The sequence below is a fragment of the Cucumis sativus genome, chromosome 4, assembly GCF_000004075.3.
Source record: "Cucumis sativus cultivar 9930 chromosome 4, Cucumber_9930_V3, whole genome shotgun sequence".
NCBI classification, from domain to species: Eukaryota; Viridiplantae; Streptophyta; class Magnoliopsida; order Cucurbitales; family Cucurbitaceae; genus Cucumis; species Cucumis sativus.
Window position 1 is genome coordinate 9,513,472 of NC_026658.2, and position 17,439 is coordinate 9,530,910.

Below are 17,439 nucleotides of genomic sequence, written 5' to 3' on the forward strand. Positions count from 1 at the left end.
CATATAAATAAATCTCCATTTTCCAACCAAACAAAACCATTCTTCTTCTTCTTTTTCTTCCCGATAATTCCCGCCATGGAAATTGACTTCCAGTCGCCGGAGATCCACCGCGGAGCCACCGCCTCCATAATAAAATCAACCAAATTCAAAGGCAGAAACAGAAGTAACAATAATGGCAACAAGTTCGTCGGAGTCCGGCAACGGCCGTCCGGCAGATGGGTAGCGGAAATCAAAGACACAACGAAGAAAATTCGAATGTGGCTCGGAACTTTCGAGACCGCCGAAGAAGCCGCCCGTGCTTACGATGAAGCCGCTTGTCTTCTTCGAGGTTCGAACACAAGAACCAATTTCATTCCTCAAATCTCAACAAATTCCCCAATCGCTTCTCGGATTCGTTCTCTCTTAAACACCAAAAAAACCGTAAATCGAAAACCCCCGGAAAAACCCACCACCTCCGCCGCCGTCTCTGCCGGTTCCGCCGTCGTGGACCCGTCAATTAAAGACGATGGATTGTTCGAGGGAGCGTATAAACCGGATATGACTAATTGTTTGGAAGAAAGAGAGGTGAGTTCTTGTGATTCGTGTTGCTCTGAATCTTGTGAATTGGGGGTTTCATTGGCGGAGAATGGGACAGTGAGTTCAGAGGAATTGGAGTTGTGTGCTTTTGAGAGAATGAAAGTTGAGAGACAAATTTCAGCCTCTTTGTATGCTATTAATGGAGTTCAAGAGTATATGGAGGCTGTTCATGAAGCTTCTGAACCCATTTGGGATCTTCCACCACTCTGTTCTTTGTTCTGTTGACGATGATGAAGAAGAAGAAGAAGAAGACAAAGAAAGGGTTTTCTGTTTCTTTCTCTCCCTCTTTTTTGGTTTAAATTTTGTATACAAATTTGTATGTTGATGATCATAAAAGGTAAATTAAAGAAATTAAATGCAACTTTATGTTTTTGTTTCAAAAATATATATATTTCTCTTATTTCCAAATTTCTACTCTCTTTTTTATTCATTTGATCGTTTCGTCTCTTCTGCTGAAGGTGGAGTTGAACCATGCTAATGCATTTTTTCCCTCTCATCTACGTGATTCTAACTCAATACAAATGTGATCTTTTGGTTATACGAATAATATCATATAATATAAAAGAAAATACGTAACCTTCCATGAATAAGAGATTTGAGCCAAATAATTTCACGTTGTCTCTTTTAACATATGTTTACACGCTATACTGATTAAGTTTCAAAAGTAATTGTTTCCACGATAGAAAATATTACCTTTCTCATACAAGCAAAACATTAGCTCTACTTTGTAGAATAAAGAAAACTCGTAAGGGAGACAAATGTCAAAATCTCCTTTGAAGAAGGGACATATTTATAGATTAATTTGTATCATTTGGATAATATGTTCCTTCTTCAAGTTGGTTAAAATTTGAGATGAAGATATATCGATGAAAGAATGCAACTAATGAAATTGAAACTAGAACACTAGACGATAATGAAAGTTTTTTTTTTCCCTTCATATTTTGGTGTTGAAGTTTTAGGAATGACCCTTGTAATGATTCATAGTCAATGTTTCAATAGAAAATATGATAATAACAATAATAATAATTATTATTATTTTGATGGTTATATTGTAACTATATTATGGTAATAATGTTGTGTTTTTGTCATAGATGTAAAATTGAATTTATATCTAAAATTGTTAGGTCTTCTCTATATATTTGAGAAGAAGATTTTGGTGTCAGAGGTTCTTCTTCTCCCTTTCAAACTTTTGATTTTTTCTGTGTGCAATAGTTTCCTTGATTTCATTTCTTATATCGGCAACTGCACATTTGAGTTGGAAAGTTGTGTTAATCTAGGGAGCAACTAGCATATGCGATTTAGCACCAAGGTTGCACCAAAATTTTCTTTTGAGGTAGTGTGGTTCATCACGTCACAACAACAATCGACATTTGTTTATGTTGAAACCACTTCGCTGGAACACTTTGTCAGAACAACAAAACCTGCAAAACATAAATTCCTCAATTGTTGGGCAGAGTCGCGGAACTTGCTTTTTTAAAGACATTTCGCGACTCTACTCTAGGTGCTAGCAGTTGTTACAGTCCTGTCGTCTCCAGGATAAAACAACGTTCTGCGTTGGTGAAAACAACACTTGGACCCACCAGACCCACCAAAATACCCAACACTCAAGAAAGAACACTTACTGCGCTTGAAAGAATAAAGAAATAAATACTAAAAGTTTTTATTGTTTGTGAAGAGAAGGAATATGAGAGAAAAACTTTTGTTGTTGTTGGGTTGAAAAGAGAGGGGAGAATGAGTTTTTACCGGAGAAGTGTGAGGGATAAGGGAGTAATAATAATATTAATATGTGACCACAAATTATTCACATTTTTTAAGGAGGTAAAAAAGAGAGATTTTACTGTTCTCCATAGTTGAGGAAGACTCAACCACTCCCTATTTTTTGGCCATCTACTATTATTCTTTTTTTTCATCTACAATCCCCTAAAAATTTGAACATATTTTTATCGAGTAGTGTCTATATATGTAATATTGTGCTTAAGTAAAGATGTCTTACGACTTGAACCTTTACATAGTGACAATGATCATAATATTGTAAAGTAACTCTTGATTTTGAACTTTAACACTAGTAACATTGCACACACAACATTATTCGAGTGAATTTCTAAAATGTCCGTGCTTTAATGCCTCACACGTCTATCCTAATTTAGTGGACACTTTAGAGAATTTGCCTAAAATTTCATAGGAAGCGGCCCTCACTTCCACATCCACAAAAGGTGAATCTATCAGGAGTACTCCTATAGCTAGGTACCCCACTTGACATCAAGTATAGAATTCATTAAGAACTACGTTCAACCGTTTCTTTCGCTTCAAGATGTCAAGCTAATCAAAAGAATGGAACTCCCAGGTGTTCTAGCACGATTCTCTTCATATCACTTGTGATCAATTATTACCTGTTGAACTTGATTCTTGGGATCTCCAGTATTTCAAGTTGGATTTGCCTCACAAACAATTTGTTTTTCTATAGGCTTGAGTCTCATACTTTCTGAGGTTCTGAAAACCTTCTCTCTAGCTAGTCCTTTTGGCAAAGGATCGACCATGTTATCATCAGTCCGTACGTAATCCACTATAAATGCACCAATAGTGAGAAACTCTCTAATGGTACCGTGCTTAGAACATATTTATCGTCTCTTGCCATTGTAATAATAATTATGAACTTTTGCAATAGCTATAGTACTATCACAATGGATTCAGTATGACTGGTATAGGTCTTTTCCATGTGGAAATCTCTTATAGCAAGCTTCGAAGCAAGCTTACTTCTTCACTAGCAGTAACTAATGCTATCATCTCCGACTCCATCGTAGACTATGCTAGAATGGTATGTTTCTTGGATTTCTAAGCGACAACCCTCCCACTATACTTTTAATATAGCCACTTGTAGCCTTTGAGTCATTCGAGAGGGAGTTTCGATCAACATCACTGTATCTTTCTAGAATAGCGGTAAACTTTCGGTATTTTAATCTTAGGTTATGGGTTTTTTTAAGGTATCTCATGACTCTTTCTATGGCTCTCTAGTGTTCTAGGATAGATCTACTAGTAAACCTACATAGTAACTCTACAACATAAGCTATGTCTGACCTAGTGCAATCAACAACATATCTCAGATTACCTATAATGCTCGCATACTCAGATTGATTAACATTGTCACAAATGTTCTTGAACAACTTAACACTAGGATCAGTTGGTTTGAAACTAAGTTTGTTGACCTTATCCAATTGGTTGCCATTTTCGGTCTTGAAGTGCCCTTTTCACACTTTTTGAACTTTTTGGTAGGCTATGGGTTACCAACTTACACTTAAACTTTGTTAGGTTGTTTTGAAAGTCCAAGTGATACTTAGACACGCCTTAACCACTTTTTAGGTTGGTTTGGAACTAAGTTTGTTGCACTTGCGCACTTGGTTGCCATTTTGGGTCCTGTAGTGTTTCCTTTTTTTTCCATACTTCTTGAACTTTTTGGTAGGTTATGAGTGACGAACTTACAAATAAACATTCTTAGGTCGTTCTGAAAGTTCAAGTGATACTTAGACACGCATTAACCACTTTTTAGGTTGGTTTGGAACTAAGTTTGTTGCACTTGCGCACTTGGTTGCCATTTTGGGTCCTGTAGTGTTTCCGTTTTTTCCTTACTTCTTGAACTTTTTGGTAGGTTATGAGTGACAAACTTACAGATAAACATTCTTAGGTCGTTCTGAAAGTTCAAGTGATACTTAAACACGGTTTGAAATTTTTTAGATTTGTTTAAGACTAAGTTTGTTTCACTTGCATACTTGGTTGCCATTTTAGGTCTCAAAGTGCATTTTTCACGCATTTTGAACTTTTTGTTAGTATGTGAGTTACGAACTTACACTTAAGGATTGTTAGGTCATTTGAAACACGTTTTGTGTTGGTTTGAAACTAAGTTTGTTCCACTTACACATTTGATTGAAATGTTGGGTCTTGAAGTACTTTTTTTCACACTTTTTAAAATTTTTTTAGGTTGTGAGTTACGAACTTACGCTTGAGTATTGTTTGGTCGGTTTGAAATCTTAGACACGTTTTGCACTCTTTTTAGGATGGCTTGAAACTAAGTCCGTTGCACTAACATACTTCGTTGCCGTTTTGGGTCTTGAAGTACCTTTTTCACACTTTTTGAAATTTTGGTAGGTTGTGAGTTATAAACTTACACTTAAGCATTGTTTGGTCGTTTTTGAACGTTTAAGTGATACGTACGCACGTTTTGAATACATTTTAGGCTAGATTGAGTTTGTTGCACTTGGTTGTCATTTTTTGTCTTGAAATGCTTTTTTCAACCTTTTTGGTAGATTATGAGTTACGAACTTACACTTAGGATTTGCTTGGTCGTTTTGAAAACTCAAGTAATACATAGACACGTTTTGAGCACATTTTAGGTTGGTTTGGACTAAGCTTGTTGCACTTACACACTTGGTTGCCATTTTGGATTTTGGAATGCTTTTTCTACATTTTTTGAACTTTTTTGGTAGGTTACGAGTTATGAAGTAACACTAAAGCATTATTAGGTCGTTTTTAAAGTTCGAGTGATACTTAAACGTTTTTTGAACACCTTTTAGGTTGTTACAAACTAAGTTAGTTTTAAAGTAAGTGCCATTTTGAGTCTTGAAAGATTTTTTTTTCACACTTTGAAATTTTTGGTAAGTTATGAGTTATAAACTTACACTCAAGCGTTGTTGGGTTGTTTGAAAACTTATACGTGTTTTGAATACTTGTTAGGTTTGTATAGAACTAAGTTCGTTGCACTTACACACTTGACATTTTGGGTTTTGGAGTGTCTTTTACAAAAAAATTTAACTTTTTGCTAGGTTATGACTTATGAACTTGTATTCAATATTTGTTAGGTCGTTTTTGAAAGTTCAAGTGAAACTTAGACACGTTTTGAACTCGTTTTAGGTTGGTTTGAAACTAAGTTTTACACACACATTTGATTGACATGTTGGGTCTTGAAGTACTTTTTTCATACTTTTTGAAATTTTGGTAGGTTTGTGAGTTACAAACTTACACTTAAGCATTGCTTGGTCGTTTTGAAAATTCAAGTGATACTTACACACGTTTTGAATACATTTTAGGTTAGATTGAGTTTGTTGCACTTGGTTGTCATTTTTGGTCTTGAAATGCATTTTTCAAAACTTTTTGGTAGATTATGAGTTACGAACTTACACTTAGGATTTGCTAGGTCGTTTTGAAAACTCAAGTAATACCTAGATCACGTTTTGCGCACGTTTTAGGTTGGTTTGAACTAAGTTTGTTGCACTTACACACTTGGTTGCCATTTTGGGTCTTGTAGTGCTTTTTTCACAATATTTTGAACTTTTTTCGTAGGTTATGAGTTACGAACCTACACGTAAGCTGTTTTAGGACATCTTGAAAGTGCAAGTGATACTTAGACACGTTTTAAACTCGTTTTAGGTTGGTTTAAAACTAAGTTTGTTGACCTTATCCAATTGGTTGCCATTTTCGGTCTTGAAGTGCCCTTTTCACACTTTTTGAACTTTTTGGTAGGCTATGGGTTACCAACTTACACTTAAACTTTGTTAGGTTTGTTTGAGAAAGTCCAAGTGATTTTAGACACGCCTTAAACCACTTTTTAGGTTGGTTTGGAACTAAGTTTGTGCACTTGCCGCACTTGGTTGCCATTTTTGGGTCCTGTAGTGTTTCCTTTTTTTTCGAGACCTTTGGCATGTTCTAAGATGGGTCCTCTCTTCGTAGGCTAATGCATTGGCCCTTTTTTGACCCGTTTTGGGGCGAAAACAAAAACTGACTCCCGGGCATATTTTTTTCGGCCTTTATGGGCAAAGAACTTTAATACCGCTCAAAATGAGGCCACCCAGTAGTTAGGTGTGAATTTTCGAGACCTCTGGCATCGTTCTAAGATGGGTCCTCTCTTCGTAGGCTAATGCATTGGCCCTTTTTTGACCCGTTTTGGGGCGAAAACAAAAACTGACTCCCGGGCATATTTTTTTCGGCCTTTATGGGCAAAGAACTTTAATACCGCTCAAAATGAGGCCACCCAGTAGTTAGGTGTGAATTTTCGAGACCTTTGGCATCGTTCTAAGATGGGTCCTCTCTTCGTAGGCTAATGCATTGGCCCTTTTTTGACCCGTTTTGGGGCGAAAACAAAAAACTGACTCCCGGCATATTTTTTTCGGCCTTTATGGGCAAAGAACTTTAGTACCCGCTCAAAATGAGGCCACCCAGTAGTTAGGTGTGAATTTTCGAGACCTTTGGCATCGTTCTAAGATGGGTCCTCTCTTCGTAGGCTAATGCATTGGCCCTTTTTTGACCCCTTTTTGGGGCGAAAACAAAAACTGACTCCCGAGCATATTTTTTTCGGCCTTTATGGGCAGAGAACTTTAGTACCGCTCAAAATGAGGCCACCCAGTAGTTAGGTGTGAATTTTCGAGACCTTTGGCATCGTTCTAAGATGGGTCCTCTCTTCGTAGGCTAATGCATTGGCCCTTTTTTGACCCGTTTTGGGGCGAAAACAAAAACTGACTCCCGGGCATATTTTTTTCGGCCTTTATGGGCAAAGAACTTTAGTACCGCTCAAAATGAGGCCACCCAGTAGTTAGGTGTGAATTTTCGAGACCTTTGGCATCGTTCTAAGATGGGTCCTCTCTTCGTAGGCTAATGCATTGGCCCTTTTTTGACCACCGTTTTGGGGCGAAAAACAAAAACTGACTCCCGGGCATATTTTTTTCGGCCTTTATGGGCAAAGAACTTTAGTACCGCTCAAAATGAGGCCACCCAGTAGTTAGGTGTGAATTTTCGAGACCTTTGGCACCGTTCTAAGATGGGTCCTCTCTTCGTAGGCTAATGCATTGGCCCTTTTTTGACCCGTTTTGGGGCGAAAACAAAAACTGACTCCCGGGCATATTTTTTTCGGCCTTTATGGGCAAAGAACTTTAAGTACCGCTCAAAATGAGGCCACCCAGTAGTTAGGTGTGAATTTTCGAGACCTTTGGCATCGTTCTAAGATGGGTCCTCTCTTCGTAGGCTAATGCATTGGCCCTTTTTTGACCCGTTTTGGGGCGAAAACAAAAACTGACTCCCGGGCATATTTTTTTCGGCCTTTATGGGCAGAGAACTTTAGTACCGCTCAAAATGAGGCCACCCAGTAGTTAGGTGTGAATTTTCGAGACCTTTGGCATCGTTCTAAGATGGGTCCTCTCTTCGTAGGCTAATGCATTGGCCTTTTTTGACCCGTTTTGGGGCGAAAACAAAAACTGACTCCCGGGCATATTTTTTTCGGCCTTTATGGGCAAAGAACTTTAGTACCGCTCAAAATGAGGCCACCCAGTAGTTAGGTGTGAATTTTCGAGACCTTTGGCACCGTTCTAAGATGGGTCCTCTCTTCGTAGGCTAATGCATTGGCCCTTTTTGACCCGTTTTGGGGCGAAAACAAAAACTGACTCCCGGGCATATTTTTTTCGGCCTTTATGGGCAAAGAACTTTAGTACCGCTCAAAATGAGGCCACCCAGTAGTTAGGTGTGAATTTTCGAGACCTTTGGCACCGTTCTAAGATGGGTCCTCTCTTCGTAGGCTAATGCATTGGCCCTTTTTTGACCCGTTTTGGGGCGAAAACAAAAACTGACTCCCGGGCATATTTTTTTCGGCCTTTATGGGCAAAGAACTTTAGTACCGCTCAAAATGAGGCCACCCAGTAGTTAGGTGTGAATTTTCGAGACCTTTGGCATCGTTCTAAGATGGGTCCTCTCTTCGTAGGCTAATGCATTGGCCCTTTTTTGACCCGTTTTGGGGCGAAAACAAAAACTGACTCCCGGGCATATTTTTTTCGGCCTTTATGGGCAGAGAACTTTAGTACCGCTCAAAATGAGGCCACCCAGTAGTTAGGTGTGAATTTTCGAGACCTTTGGCATCGTTCTAAGATGGGTCCTCTCTTCGTAGGCTAATGCATTGGCCCTTTTTTGACCCGTTTTGGGGCGAAAACAAAAACTGACTCCCGGGCATATTTTTTTCGGCCTTTATGGGCAGAGAACTTTAGTACCGCTCAAAATGAGGCCACCCAGTAGTTAGGTGTGAATTTTCGAGACCTTTGGCATCGTTCTAAGATGGGTCCTCTCTTCGTAGGCTAATGCATTGGCCCTTTTTTGACCCCTTTTTGGGGCGAAAACAAAAACTGACTCCCGAGCATATTTTTTTCGGCCTTTATGGGCAAAGAACTTTAGTACCGCTCAAAATGAGGCCACCCAGTAGTTAGGTGTGAATTTTCGAGACCTTTGGCATCGTTCTAAGATGGGTCCTCTCTTCGTAGGCTAATGCATTGGCCCTTTTTTGACCCGTTTTGGGGCGAAAACAAAAACTGACTCCCGGGCATATTTTTTTCGGCCTTTATGGGCAAAGAACTTTAGTACCGCTCAAAATGAGGCCACCCAGTAGTTAGGTGTGAATTTTCGAGACCTTTGGCATCGTTCTAAGATGGGTCCTCTCTTCGTAGGCTAATGCATTGGCCCTTTTTTGACCCGTTTTGGGGCGAAAACAAAAACTGACTCCCGGGCATATTTTTTTCGGCCTTTATGGGCAAAGAACTTTAGTACCGCTCAAAATGAGGCCACCCAGTAGTTAGGTGTGAATTTTCGAGACCTTTGGCATCGTTCTAAGATGGGTCCTCTCTTCGTAGGCTAATGCATTGGCCCTTTTTTGACCCGTTTTGGGGCGAAAAACAAAAACTGACTCCCGGGCATATTTTTTTCGGCCTTTATGGGCAAAGAACTTTAGTACCGCTCAAAATGAGGCCACCCAGTAGTTAGGTGTGAATTTTCGAGACCTTTTGGCATCGTTCTAAGATGGGTCCTCTCTTCGTAGGCTAATGCATTGGCCTTTTTTGACCCGTTTTGGGGCGAAAAACAAAAACTGACTCCCGGGCATATTTTTTTCGGCCTTTATGGGCAAAGAACTTTAGTACCGCTCAAAATGAGGCCACCCAGTAGTTAGGTGTGAATTTTCGAGACCTTTGGCATCGTTCTAAGATGGGTCCTCTCTTCGTAGGCTAATGCATTGGCCCTTTTTTGACCCGTTTTGGGGCGAAAACAAAAACTGACTCCCGGGCATATTTTTTTCGGCCTTTATGGGCAGAGAACTTTAGTACCGCTCAAAATGAGGCCACCCAGTAGTTAGGTGTGAATTTTCGAGACCTTTGGCATCGTTCTAAGATGGGTCCTCTCTTCGTAGGCTAATGCATTGGCCCTTTTTTGACCCGTTTTGGGGCGAAAACAAAAACTGACTCCCGGGCATATTTTTTTCGGCCTTTATGGGCAAAGAACTTTAGTACCGCTCAAAATGAGGCCACCCAGTAGTTAGGTGTGAATTTTCGAGACCTTTGGCATCGTTCTAAGATGGGTCCTCTCTTCGTAGGCTAATGCATTGGCCCTTTTTGACCCGTTTTGGGGCGAAAACAAAAACTGACTCCCCCGGGCATATATTTTTTCGGCCTTTATGGGCAAAGAACTTTAGTACCGCTCAAAATGAGGCCACCCAGTAGTTAGGTGTGAATTTTCGAGACCTTTGGCATCGTTCTAAGATGGGTCCTCTCTTCGTAGGCTAATGCATTGGCCCTTTTTTGACCCGTTTTGGGGCGAAAACAAAAACTGACTCCCGGGCATATATTTTTTCGGCCTTTATGGGCAAATAACTTTAGTACCGCTCAAAATGAGGCCACCCAGTAGTTAGGTGTGAATTTTCGAGACCTTTGGCATCGTTCTAAGATGGGTCCTCTCTTCGTAGGCTAATGCATTGGCCCATTTTTGACCCGTTTTGGGGCGAAAACAAAAAACTGACTCCCGGGCATATTTTTTTCGGCCTTTATGGGCAGAGAACTTTAGTACCGCTCAAAATGAGGCCACCCAGTAGTTAGGTGTGAATTTTCGAGACCTTTGGCATCGTTCTAAGATGGGTCCTCTCTTCGTAGGCTAATGCATTGGCCCTTTTTTGACCCGTTTTGGGGCGAAAACAAAAACTGACTCCCGGGCATATTTTTTTCGGCCTTTATGGGCAAAGAACTTTAGTACCGCTCAAAATGAGGCCACCCAGTAGTTAGGTGTGAATTTTCGAGACCTTTGGCATCGTTCTAAGATGGGTCCTCTCTTCGTAGGCTAATGCATTGGCCCTTTTTTGACACGTTTTGGGGCGAAAACAAAAACTGACTCCCGGGCATATTTTTTTCGGCCTTTATGGGCAAAGAACTTTAGTACCGCTCAAAATGAGGCCACCCAGTAGTTAGGTGTGAATTTTCGAGACCTTTGGCATCGTTCTAAGATGGGTCCTCTCTTCGTAGGCTAATGCATTGGCCCTTTTTTGACCCGTTTTGGGGCGAAAACAAAAACTGACTCCCGGGCATATTTTTTTCGGCCTTTATGGGCAAAGAACTTTAGTACCGCTCAAAATGAGGCCACCCAGTAGTTAGGTGTGAATTTTCGAGACCTTTGGCATCGTTCTAAGATGGGTCCTCTCTTCGTAGGCTAATGCATTGGCCTTTTTTGACCCGTTTTGGGGCGAAAACAAAAACTGACTCCCGGGCATATTTTTTTCGGCCTTTATGGGCAAAGAACTTTAGTACCGCTCAAAATGAGGCCACCCAGTAGTTAGGTGTGAATTTTCGAGACCTTTGGCATCGTTCTAAGATGGGTCCTCTCTTCGTAGGCTAATGCATTGGCCCTTTTTTGACCCGTTTTGGGGCGAAAACAAAAACTGACTCCCGGGCATATTTTTTTCGGCCTTTATGGGCAAAGAACTTTAGTACCGCTCAAAATGAGGCCACCCAGTAGTTAGGTGTGAATTTTCGAGACCTTTGGCATCGTTCTAAGATGGGTCCTCTCTTCGTAGGCTAATGCATTGGCCCTTTTTTGACCCGTTTTGGGGCGAAAACAAAAACTGACTCCCGGGCATATTTTTTTCGGCCTTTATGGGCAAAGAACTTTAGTACCGCTCAAAATGAGGCCACCCAGTAGTTAGGTGTGAATTTTCGAGACCTTTGGCATCGTTCTAAGATGGGTCCTCTCTTCGTAGGCTAATGCATTGGCCCTTTTTTGACCCGTTTTGGGGCGAAAACAAAAACTGACTCCCGGGCATATTTTTTTCGGCCTTTATGGGCAAAGAACTTTAGTACCGCTCAAAATGAGGCCACCCAGTAGTTAGGTGTGAATTTTCGAGACCTTTGGCATCGTTCTAAGATGGGTCCTCTCTTCGTAGGCTAATGCATTGGCCCTTTTTTGACCCGTTTTGGGGCGAAAACAAAAACTGACTCCCGGGCATATTTTTTTCGGCCTTTATGGGCAAAGAACTTTAGTACCGCTCAAAATGAGGCCACCCAGTAGTTAGGTGTGAATTTTCGAGACCTTTGGCATCGTTCTAAGATGGGTCCTCTCTTCGTAGGCTAATGCATTGGCCCTTTTTTGACCCGTTTTGGGGCGAAAACAAAAACTGACTCCCGGGCATATTTTTTTCGGCCTTTATGGGCAAAGAACTTTAGTACCGCTCAAAATGAGGCCACCCAGTAGTTAGGTGTGAATTTTCGAGACCTTTGGCATCGTTCTAAGATGGGTCCTCTCTTCGTAGGCTAATGCATTGGCCCTTTTTTGACCCGTTTTGGGGCGAAAACAAAAACTGACTCCCGGGCATATTTTTTTCGGCCTTTATGGGCAAAGAACTTTAGTACCGCTCAAAATGAGGCCACCCAGTAGTTAGGTGTGAATTTTCGAGACCTTTGGCATCGTTCTAAGATGGGTCCTCTCTTCGTAGGCTAATGCATTGGCCCTTTTTTGACCCGTTTTGGGGCGAAAACAAAAACTGACTCCCGGGCATATTTTTTTCGGCCTTTATGGGCAAAGAACTTTAGTACCGCTCAAAATGAGGCCACCCAGTAGTTAGGTGTGAATTTTCGAGACCTTTGGCATCGTTCTAAGATGGGTCCTCTCTTCGTAGGCTAATGCATTGGCCTTTTTGACCCGTTTTGGGGCGAAAACAAAAACTGACTCCAGGGCATATTTTTTTCGGCCTTCATGGGCAAAGAACTTTAGTACCGCTCAAAATGAGGCCACCCAGTAGTTAGGTGTGAATTTTCGAGACCTTTGGCATCGTTCTAAGATGGGTCCTCTCTTCGTAGGCTAATGCATTGGCCCTTTTTTGACCCGTTTTGGGGCGAAAACAAAAGCTGACTCCCGGGCATATTTTTTTCGGCCTTCATGGGCAAAGAACTTTAGTACCGCTCAAAATGAGGCCACCCAGTAGTTAGGTGTGAATTTTCGAGACCTTTGGCATCGTTCTAAGATGGGTCCTCTCTTCGTAGGCTAATGCATTGGCCCTTTTTTGACCCGTTTTGGGGCGAAAACAAAAACTGACTCCCGGGCATATTTTTTTCGGCCTTTATGGGCAAAGAACTTTAGTACCGCTCAAAATGAGGCCACCCAGTAGTTAGGTGTGAATTTTCGAGACCTTTGGCATCGTTCTAAGATGGGTCCTCTCTTCGTAGGCTAATGCATTGGCCCTTTTTTGACCCGTTTTGGGGCGAAAACAAAAACTGACTCCCGGGCATATTTTTTTCGGCCTTTATGGGCAAAGAACTTTAGTACCGCTCAAAATGAGGCCACCCAGTAGTTAGGTGTGAATTTTCGAGACCTTTGGCATCGTTCTAAGATGGGTCCTCTCTTCGTAGGCTAATGCATTGGCCCTTTTTTGACCTGTTTTGGGGCGAAAACAAAAGCTGACTCCTGGGCATATTTTTTTCGGCCTTTGTGGGCAAAGAACTTCAGTACCGCTCAAAATGAGGCCACCCAGTAGTTAGGTGTGAATTTTCGAGACCTTTGGCATCGTTCTAAGATGGGTCCTCTCTTCGTAGGCTAATGCATTGGCCCTTTTTTTACCCGTTTTGGGGCGAAAACAAAAACTGACTCTCGGGCATATTTTTCATCCTTTATGGGCAAAAAACTTTAATATCGCTCAGAATAAGGCCACCCAGTAGTTAGGTGTTAATTATTTAGACCTTTGGCATTTATGTTTTTGCCCATAAAGGCCGAAAAATATATGCCCGGATGTTTGTGGTTTACGGTTTGGTGTTTGGGGTTGTGGGTTTGGGCTTTGGGCTTTGGGCTATGGGGCTTTGAGGCTTTTGGGGTTTGGGGTTGGGGATTTGGGTTTAGGGGTTTCGGGTTTCGGGTTTAGAGTTTGGGGGTTTGGGGTTTGGGGTTTGGGGTTTTTAGGGTTTGGGGTTTAGGGTTTGGGGGGTTAGGGGTTTGAGGGTTCTGGGGTTTGGGGTTTTCGGGTTTTTAGGTTTGGGGGTTTGGGGGTTGGTGTTTCGGAGTTTCGAAGTTTAGGGGTTAGGGGTTTCGGGTTTGCGGGTTTGGGGTTTTAAGGTTTAGGGGTTAAGGGTTAGGGGTTTTGGGGTTCAGGGATTTTTGGTTTTCTGGTTTTTGGTGTTTTGGGGTTTAGGGGTTTAGGGGTTTTAGGAGTTTAGGGGTTTAGGAGTTTAGGGCTTAGGGTTTAGGGATTTTGATTAATCGGTCTAAAGTAAATAATTTACCAAAATCAAATCTCTTTTTTATTTATGGAACCAATTATATCCAATAATATTGTTCGTCCTCTAACTAGAATAACTTAATCTCTCCCATTTCCAAAAGTTGAGACGACTTCTCCATATCCAACTCTTAGATTCAACTCTTAGATTCATAAACGTCATGTTGTTGCAAATAACTTATTACTATAGAAAAGAAATCTTATTTTATTAAATATAAAGTTATAACGAATTCTCTTGTTCAATAACAATTTATTGAATAATACCTCAATAACAAATTTATTGAATAATCGAATAATTTAACATTTACAAATCACAATACCTTTCAATAGTTAGGGGTTTAGGGGTTTGAAGTTTCGGGTTTCGGGTTTCGGGGTTCGGGGTCGGGGTCAGGTTTCGACAATTATATTACTTCATCAAATTGCAATTAACTCAATTTGAAGTGGCTTTTTGTAACCATGAGAAGAGCAGTAAAACAGAGTTCCAAGTTTTCAACTAATCAAGATAAATTTTTCTTTAAAATAAAATTACAAGGGGAATAACCTACCATTAAGTGTTGCAAACAAACCAACAAAGTTGCATTCAATGAACTTAAAAACTAATAGCCAATTAAAAATTTAAACAACTAAACAACTGGCAATTAACATTTAACAGCTACCATAGCAACTAAGTAATAACCTACGAAACAATGTCTAACTAGACTGACGGTGAAACAAAGGTAAAATGCAAAATTTTCATTATAGCAAATTCAATAATGTATTTCTATTTTAGGGGATTCATACTAAATCATCAGTATGCTAGACAAACAATGAAATTTTAAGATCAAGCATAAATTTACTGAAACGAGCATATTGCGGCTCAAATGATATTACTCGTGGAGGAAGAAGGCCACAGATTCCTAGATGATCTCGTTCAATGAGAGGAAATCCAGTATCCTGCTCTTTGAAAATAGAAGGAGACAAATGTAAAGAGAGTTGCACATGACCACGACAGTCAACCAATGGATAAAAAAAGATTTTCTTTTTAGAAATATAAAAATGGATGAAGGAGATTAGGTAGTACAAAATTTTCATAATTTAACAATAAAAAACGAGTAAAATACATACTGATAAATAATTTAAAAGTGATGATCACTCGTCGATCTCCTTGTGCCATAAATCTTTGCCCAATTGAAGAATCAAGACCCATCTAAAAAAGAAGTCCCAAAGGGTATTTATGAACGGACTTTTTATATTGATATTTGTATTTATTATTATTACTACTGTTATTTTATTTAGAGTTGAATGAGTGTTATGGTAGAACATCTAAACATCTAACCTCTTGATACTAGTAAACACGCTTTAAAGTTGTGCTCAAAATGGCAATTGTACTAACAGACAGACTTTAAAAGTACAGTAACTACTAATAAGAGCTTGATTCATTTACCATGTTAAAAACATTGTAGTGTAAGTACAGAGTTCATAAATATGTTCCAATTATCACCCTAAATGGAGACACCTTCAAATCTGGAAACACCAAAAAGTCCAGCCCTATATTCAAATTATAAGGCACTGTATATTCATATATCATTTTTACAAAATACTTATTCGTCCACACGCTTATACGCTTATACCAGAATATAGACAAGCATACATGAAAAGAGCAAAGAAAAAAAAAAGTAACAAACCTTGTTGAACCAAGGATCGTGTAGAATATCAACACCACACTTATGGACAATACTAGGATCAGGAATCGCAGTCGATAGCCGCCTAGATGGGCAAAAACTCGCTGCAGTAAACTTCACATGGTTCCACCTAAAGCTGGTAGGGAAAAATCAAGAAAGCAGAAACCAAATCCAATCTGGATACCAGTAAACCAAACGCAACAGCTCTACTATTTCAAATGTCCAACCTATCTTCCAAAAAGATTAAAAAGAAATGATCTGCTGTAATTCGAAGCAATGCTCGTTAAAGTTAATGGTTTAAGAGGCTTTGTTCAGTTGGAACAATCCCGGAGAGGCCTTAATGGCCCAAATGGAAGCCAACTTAAAAAAACTATTTGTTTTTAACTCTTTGCTGCAAATGGTTAAAAAATGGGCTTTGAAATAACAGCCCAATCTTACCTAAATGGCCCAAAATTTATTTGGTTGTTGACATGTGCGGACTTTATTCAGCCACGTCTCTCTAATACAGACTTATTTCCTAAACAATAATAAAGTCTTTTCCTTCTGCAATTTCTCATTTCCTTCGAAGAAGAGAAAGCTGCTTCTCAGCCATTCCCTCGGAGTTCCCTTGGCAGTTGGCCACCCTCACAGGTTTGTTTGTCCTCCTCCTCCTCTCAGGTTCCACTATCTGCTTCTTTAAGCTTTTTTTTGCTTTTAGATTTTCTTCGTTGTTCTCCAACCAACATGCATGACCTTCAGGAACACATTTTCCAACCAACAAAACACTTCAGGAACACATTCATCTTTCTTGCCTTTTACTATCCTCTTTAAACGTTGTTATATCATGGTTCTTTCTTTTCACTATCCTCTTTATTTAGGTATGTTTGCCATATTATTAATACGAAGTTTGAGTTATTCTGTTAGATCTATTGCTTTAATCATTCTGTTTTTGTTAATTTGTTTGAGAATACTTTTGAAGTTCTATCCAGTTTGAAATGAATATATTTAAATCAGTACATATATTCATATTTGGTTGTTTATGTTGGGGCTGTACTTAAATTTGGGTCCAGGTGCAACGATTGAAGCATCACAGGGAAAGTTGTAATCTCTGGTTGCTGCATGGTTGATTGGTTTGAATAGTAATGTTGATGTAAATAGTCTTCTTAATTTTGTATGCTATATGAAAATTTTCTCCCACCCTGGTTTCACGAGTTCAGTTCTTTGATATTCACTTGTTGGTTTATAGGATAAAGATGCTGCCTTTGTTGAGAATCAACAGCATAACATTGATGATGTCATCGATCGGCTGCCACGTTTAGCAATAGGGATAAATGTAAATATTAAGTTTAGAAGGTAGTAGCTACTTAGTCCTTTTATCTTCGCCGGCCTTTTTTAAACTACGTTTAATGTTGTATTTGCAGAATTGATGATTTTAAATTCACTCCAGAATGTGCGATTTTTTATTTGCTGAACATTCGTCTATATCATGGTCGGATAGTTGACCCACAGGTTCTTATATACTTTCTTTCTTCTAATTATAAGCTTTTTTTGCTTTAATTTTCATTCTTTCTATTGAACCAATATGCATGACCTTCAGGAACAATTACAACCAACAAAACACTTCTCAGGAACACATTCATCTTTCTTTCTTTTACATATCTTTAAACGTTGTTATATCATGGTTCA

The 17,439-nt window shown here is 39.8% G+C and overlaps 1 protein-coding gene and 1 long non-coding RNA gene across 2 annotated transcripts; both read left to right on the forward strand.

Moving 5' to 3' along the window:
• On the forward strand, positions 1-984 carry LOC101203179 (ethylene-responsive transcription factor ERN1). The gene has a single exon (XM_004149078.3). It carries the CDS (start codon positions 76-78, stop codon positions 799-801), a length of 726 nt encoding a protein of 241 aa, XP_004149126.1. The 5' UTR covers positions 1-75; the 3' UTR covers positions 802-984.
• Positions 985-16,277: 15,293 nt separating this feature from the next.
• Positions 16,278-17,288, forward strand: LOC116403243. Its single transcript, XR_004215899.1, has 2 exons — positions 16,278-16,404; positions 17,000-17,288. It is a non-coding gene; the product is annotated as an uncharacterized LOC116403243 (long non-coding RNA).
• The last annotated feature ends 151 nt before the right edge of the window (positions 17,289-17,439 follow it).